Source organism: Osmerus mordax, chromosome 9 (genome assembly GCF_038355195.1).
Source record: "Osmerus mordax isolate fOsmMor3 chromosome 9, fOsmMor3.pri, whole genome shotgun sequence".
NCBI lineage: Eukaryota > Metazoa > Chordata > Actinopteri > Osmeriformes > Osmeridae > Osmerus > Osmerus mordax.
This window is the reverse complement of record NC_090058.1, coordinates 7,745,418-7,751,675: the sequence shown is the minus strand read 5'-3', so window position 1 is coordinate 7,751,675 and position 6,258 is coordinate 7,745,418. Positions and strand designations below refer to the sequence as shown.

Below are 6,258 nucleotides of genomic sequence, written 5' to 3'. Positions count from 1 at the left end.
TTTCATGTTTGTACTGTCACTCACATGAGCCGCTAAATGTATTCCAATGGAAAATCCAGCTGTTAAGTAAACGGTAAAATGATACTTCCTAAATATTTTATGCATAAATGCATTCCTTTATTACTCTCTAATTACAGACACTGACAGAGCCCGCAGTATAAACATTTAAACAGAATCGCTGTAACAGGCTAAATCACACTTTACAATTATTTACAATGTTATTTACAATGCTAAAACAATGTAGAAGATTCATCAAAGCTAAAACATACCAAGGCTTCATTATTCGATTATACTAGACAGGCCACTTGCAATCTTGTCCATACAACTGGTATTTGATGCATGAAACATCTATAAATGTAGATATCACCAGCTGTGCTGAATGGTAACACGTGGACACATGAATGACACCAACATAACTGTGGGTCACATCAAGTTAAAGCCAGGGTACTTCCAAAGAGAATCGTAGCTACATAAGTCATAAGGCGGTAGTGCTCGTCTGAGGTGTTAATATGAACATACAAAGTCAGAACCTTGTTCAATGCTGTTATTTCTAGTACTAAAACACTTACTATACAGAACAAAAAGTGTTTTCAAATGGAGTGAATGATGGATACATATTCCCAATATGTCCAACAATTCAAAATATCAAAGGAATTCATATTCTTCAGATAAAAAATGTGTCAATACTGCCTGAAAACATTTGTGTATCTTACTAAACATTGTTTATATCTCAACAGTAAAACATAATACTCAAACATAAATTAATACACCAAAATGCTTGCACCATCTCAGCTAAGGGGAAAATAGGCTCATTTAGATCAACTGTCCACATATGTGTCAACTTCAGGACCTTAGTGCTGGGTCCAGGCAGATTATAGCAGAGAGTCTGATGATCTTTATGGTTTCTAACAGTCTTTATAAACTGGTCTCCACCACTGGGACATAAATGGCGGCGGCTGCTGCTGGAGCATGTTCCTCTGTTGCCCTCTGGGGGCCATGGCTTTGACATATATCCTGCAACAAGGGGTTGTTGGCCTCTTTCCACTCCCTGAATCTGTCTGATGTCAGTTCAGGGTCCGCAAGCACCTGCTCAAGTGTCTGCAAGTCTGCTTCCTTAGACTGTCGATAGCAACAAGGAGGAGGAGGAGGAGAGAGAAAATAGTAGAGAGAATGTATAAGCATTGTATGCACACTCAGAAACCATGCATCTACATTCTTCAGGTACTAAATAATGCTACCAAGTGTGATACTTGTAGATAAAAGTTCCCATGCAGACAACCCTACCTTGAGTGTGCTGTTCAGTGTTCTGATGACGTGCAGTTTGTCGTTAATTGTCTGGTTCTTGCAACGCTTTATAAACGAGGCTCTGAAATCCCTCTTGGTGGATGGTTTGCGTTCTCCAATTGGGGAGAGACTGGCCTGTTTGAGATGGATGTAGAGTCTCTCCATCTCATCTGAGTTGGTTTCACACTCTGGGAGTAGATGTATACAGGGCAGTGTCATTATGGTCTCCAAATGCAAACCCCCCCCCACAAAATAACAGTACAAGAATAAGGTTAACACAAAAAAGTCAATTATTTTGGTTTCCTTGATTCTAGAATTAAAACTGTCTGTTTTGGTCCCTGCCCAATCCATAATTTGCAAGCAAACAAAACAGACATTTTCCTGGTCTTAAAAACAGAAGCTGTGATATTACGCAAGCAGGAAGTGTGGTGTGCTTGTGCTTCTCCTTACAAGTCTGATAACAGTCAAATGCCTCAGGCACTCTTCACAAGTAAGTAAGTCCAATTATGGTTAATGGTATTATCCCTCTAGTCTACAACTTCTCCTACAAATTCAACACAGCAACAATGTATTCCTAAGTGTCCAGCATTCTTACCTTCTCCTGAATTCAGTGCTGGCACCTGAGTCTGACCCTCGGGAATGGCAGGGTCTTCGCTGGCTGCATTCTCCAGAGGCTCCTCTTCTTCTTCCTCATGTGGAGGGCCATGTCTGTGGACCTCCACCGAACACACCAGCGTTTCCCCGGCAACAGGGGAGGCCTGCGAAACAAGGTCCAGCCATGACTGCCGGTGCTTGGCCAGTGAGGAGGCGGAGCTCTGCGATGTCATGGTGCTTACAGGTGAGGAGAGGGAGCCATTGGCTTCACTGGGAAGGGGGGAGGAGTAAGGAGGAGGGAGAGTGCCCTGAGAGAAACACAAGTATTGTACGTCAGCAGTAGCCACGAACACCGTCTCTGAAACTAGATCTGAAATGTAATTTGGGAAGAATTAGTCATTAGTGATAGAGCAAAGTTAACTCTTGTGTCAACTGACCTGGCCAGACGAAACACCCACATCCATAGATTGATGACTCATCTCCTCAGAGTAGGGGGGTGGGGGGGCTTCCGTTGTCTCAGCCTCCTCGTGATCACTGGCCTCGCTGTAACACTCTTGACACACAAACGAACGCATGCACAATCAGTCAATGAAACTGTCAAAATCAACAGAATGGCCCATAGCTAATAAAACCAGTGTTCTGACTGATGTCTACACAAAGCGGAGGCCTTACCAGCAGCAGTGTTGCTCTCTGTTGACTCATACTGAATTGAAGCAAGTCCAAGCTTATTCAACCAACTGCAAAAAAAATAAAAAAATAATCCACTCTACTGTACTTCTAAGGCTTTGTTTACACAAACAACTCAGCAATTCATTGTTGTCATGTGACTTACATATTCATGTCCTCATTGCTCTCTGCAGCAAAGTAAAACATCATGACTTGTGGGTGACAGGCTTTGATGGCACTGGAAATATACAGGGGTTAGAATTAGACAGAATTGTATTAAAAGTTCCAAGATCAATGCTAAGATTACTGTGTAATATTAATTTACACTTTGACTGTAAGAGAGGAGATCATTCCAACTTGAAAACATTTACATCTTCAAGTTTATATTTTGTAGATTGTTGTGTTTAACCATTGAACAGTCTTTTTCTGTAAGACAGTGAATAGGTGATATTTGACAGTGAAACTACTTCCTGTAATTGTTTGAGGTACTACCACGGTTTCAGTTTGTGGTTATAAAACAAGATTTTTCAATCTCCTGTAATCTTATGTATCATTGACTACAAACAAAATAGCAAATGACAGAAAAATAGGACAGATATGAGAGTTCAGTCGTACTATTTCTTTTTGCACTCCATAGCTCTGTCTATCATGAAGTCTGTGAGGTTGATGTATCCTTCTGCTTTCTCTGCCTGAAAAACAAAAAGCACATTTTCGAAACATTCATATGACTGAAATATATGTATTTACTTGAAATGTTAAGGTTGTATTCAAATGCCTTCAAATACATTTTCACACAAAACCCTGGCTATATTTGTGTATCTATGACAGTAATCCGTAGGCATCCGTTTCAGTAACTCAGGAAGAAAACATTGACACATCTAGTTGCAGGAAATGACCACATGTCAGCCTGATTCCTTTCCAGCAGCGCTGAAGATAGCAGTGGAACTGACAACTGAAGCAATAAGGGCCTGTGACTGATCATGAGCTAGGCTAGCATTTAGCCTAGCAGAGGTACTCACCAGCTGGCTGGAGTACCAGTACAGAGATGTCTTCTTTAGGACAAACCAGTACTTCTTCCATTTCAAGCCTAGAAAGCCTTTGCCCTCCTTCTTTCTGTAGAGCCAACCCTGGTGGTCGGGCTGGCCCAGCTCTTTGACCGAGATCCTTCTCCTGCTCATTGTCACATTGCCTGCACATATACATTTGATACATTTAAACATTATATGCACAAGATACAATATCAGCTTTGTATCTTTTCAAACATCAGTTCTAATACAGTTTACTATAGTTCACAAATGTTGGCTAGACTTATCAGTTGAAATGGTCCTTAAAGCACATATACAGTACAGTGCTGCACAACCCTGTTCCTGGAGAGCTACCATACCATGTAGGTTGTTTTCATTCCAAACCTGATCCAGCACACACTAACTTAATCATTTTTTAGTTTATCATAAGTTGCTCATCATGAGAAGAGGCTGCATAGTAACAAATACAACACCCAATGAAGTAAGTATAGCGTAAATGAATTTATGAATCCACTTTTGATAACTCTACATTGTAAATAACCATGCTCACATCAAACCGCACAGCAGACACATCATCTTTACTCATTTTGACAGTGCCTACACAGCTACTGACACATATGACTATGCTACCAAACACAGCGAATACAGAAGCTCTTCAAGCTAAATTCCACCTACCTGTGTAAATTGACAACATTGAAATATACCCCAAGTCTTCCAAGAAATGTGTCAATATTCACAAAATAAAACACAAGCCTGATCAGCACCAAATTAACCACAACCAGTATACCAGACGCTTGCTTTCTGTTGACTAAATGCATCTTCAACACAAGGCTCCATGCACTCTCATTTCAATGTGACTTAATACACGCCCACATAAGGGCAAATTACAGTCGGGGGCACAGCCACAGGCCCCCACAGACAGCACAGCAGCGGATAATAAGGACTGAGGTGACAACTTACCTCCTCTGGCTTTTCTTCTGGACTTCTGTCTCAGGGAAACCTTGAATAGTAGGAGGATAAAGCAGGTGGTCAGAGGACTAGCAGTTAGCAGATGCTATCAGGATTGGCTTGTTTATGACAAGACATTGGAGAAAGTACAGCCTGATAGAGTCCTTCTCTCTACTAACCTCAGTGCAGTTTTCAACAAAGTCTGACTGGAACATCCTGTTTCTCACAACAAGTGTCAAATGCTTCTCTTTCAGCTCTCTCTGCCTCTATCTCTCTCGTTGACAGCATCCTCTTTCGCTTGTGTGCACCCCCTCCCTTCTCTCTTTCTCTGTCTCTCACAAAATATGTATGAGCACAGACAAATGTATGTCCACACACTGATTGTGAGTCTACAAACAACCGTCACCTTAGTCAGCCTGCTTCATTTATGTCAATTGGCAGTAGCCAAACATCATAGCAGAGGCAGGCACCAGCTCAGCATATTCCAGAACTAAAACAACTTATAAATCAAGAGCACAATAGACAGCAAAAGGAAAACTTCTGTCAAAAACCTTTAATTGTTTTCCTGCATTCAAATGTTACTTACGGGATTGTAGTCATCAGTAGCCATAGAGGGAGCCAGAGATATGGGGAAGGAAGCCTGTTGAAAGAGAGCTATTTCAGCTTATTCCTTGAACTCACAGTATCTAAACCAATTCTGCACATTGTAGCATGTGTATCTGTGTTGGTATAAACCTTTAAGTTGGTGCTTTCAACACACTGGCAGGATGTGATGTCATAAATAGAAATGGAAATGTATCTGCCTGTGTATTTTTCCCCTTATGGGGCCAGCCACATGTAATCTACAAATGGAAACTTCCCTTGACATTCAATTCAACTCAATTTTAAAACATTGTTGATATAATCCTTCAGAGAATCTATCAAACAAAACTACAAATGTGACAATAGAAATAATTCTGTAATAATTTCCCAGTGAAGGCTAACCCAAACTGTCACTGTTCCTCAAAGATCAGTTGAGTGAGCGAAAATAGGAAATGTTGAACATGAACTCATATGACATTCCTAACCAGGAATCCACCCACAGGTCTATGGGTCTAGTACCTTAAGTTTTCAATTCTTGATTTGAGCAGATATTTTCACCTTTAACCTGGTCTTGACCAATAGCATAACCCAATCAATGAATTTATGTTGTGCCCATACTTTTCTGGGGATTTTAATATTATGACTCATATCTGAGCTTCTAGAGAGTGAGTGGCTAACATCCACTAATACATGGCCAGTAACATGGTCATGATGTGCTCTGCCGCAGTCCTTCATCTATGGGTATCAATGAAGGGAGAGTCAGTCTCCATACAATTACGATTCCTCCGATGGTTAAAAAGTTAAGACCCAAAGTAGCATCAGGGGACACCACACCAAAAATCCCAACTGCAGTAATGCTGTAATCTACACGATCGGGATGTGTCTCAAACAAACCAAAGTAAACAATGTCGCCCACTTCCAATCTCTTGATTTCAGTTATAACCACAAACGTCTCACTGCTTCCCAGCCTAAACGCAACCACTGGCTTGAAGTATTATCTCGCCTCCACCCATGTCTCTCATTATTCCTCAACACGTGTATTGTTAACGGAAGCACTGATGACACTGGCCCCATGGCGGTCGCTACTGTTTCAGCTACTGGGTTGCACATGTGAAAGAAACACTATGAATAAAGAATGCGATCAATTAAGTGGGGTTCA

The 6,258-nt window shown here is 41.1% G+C and overlaps 1 protein-coding gene across 1 annotated transcript in view; it reads right to left on the bottom strand.

Annotated features, from left to right (window-relative positions):
- Positions 1-116: 116 nt before the first annotated feature.
- Positions 117-6,258, bottom strand: part of LOC136948921 (connector enhancer of kinase suppressor of ras 3-like) — a 45,992-nt gene continuing 39,850 nt past the window's right edge. The window contains exons 16-25 of the mRNA XM_067243069.1: positions 5,104-5,157; positions 4,530-4,569; positions 3,564-3,733; positions 3,160-3,233; positions 2,711-2,782; positions 2,551-2,615; positions 2,316-2,431; positions 1,880-2,186; positions 1,285-1,472; positions 117-1,119 (exon numbers count right to left, since the gene is read on the bottom strand). Coding sequence (XP_067099170.1) covers positions 916-1,119; positions 1,285-1,472; positions 1,880-2,186; positions 2,316-2,431; positions 2,551-2,615; positions 2,711-2,782; positions 3,160-3,233; positions 3,564-3,733; positions 4,530-4,569; positions 5,104-5,157 — 1,290 coding nt within the window. The 3' untranslated portion in view covers positions 117-915. The remainder of the gene's footprint in view (positions 1,120-1,284; positions 1,473-1,879; positions 2,187-2,315; positions 2,432-2,550; positions 2,616-2,710; positions 2,783-3,159; positions 3,234-3,563; positions 3,734-4,529; positions 4,570-5,103; positions 5,158-6,258) is intronic.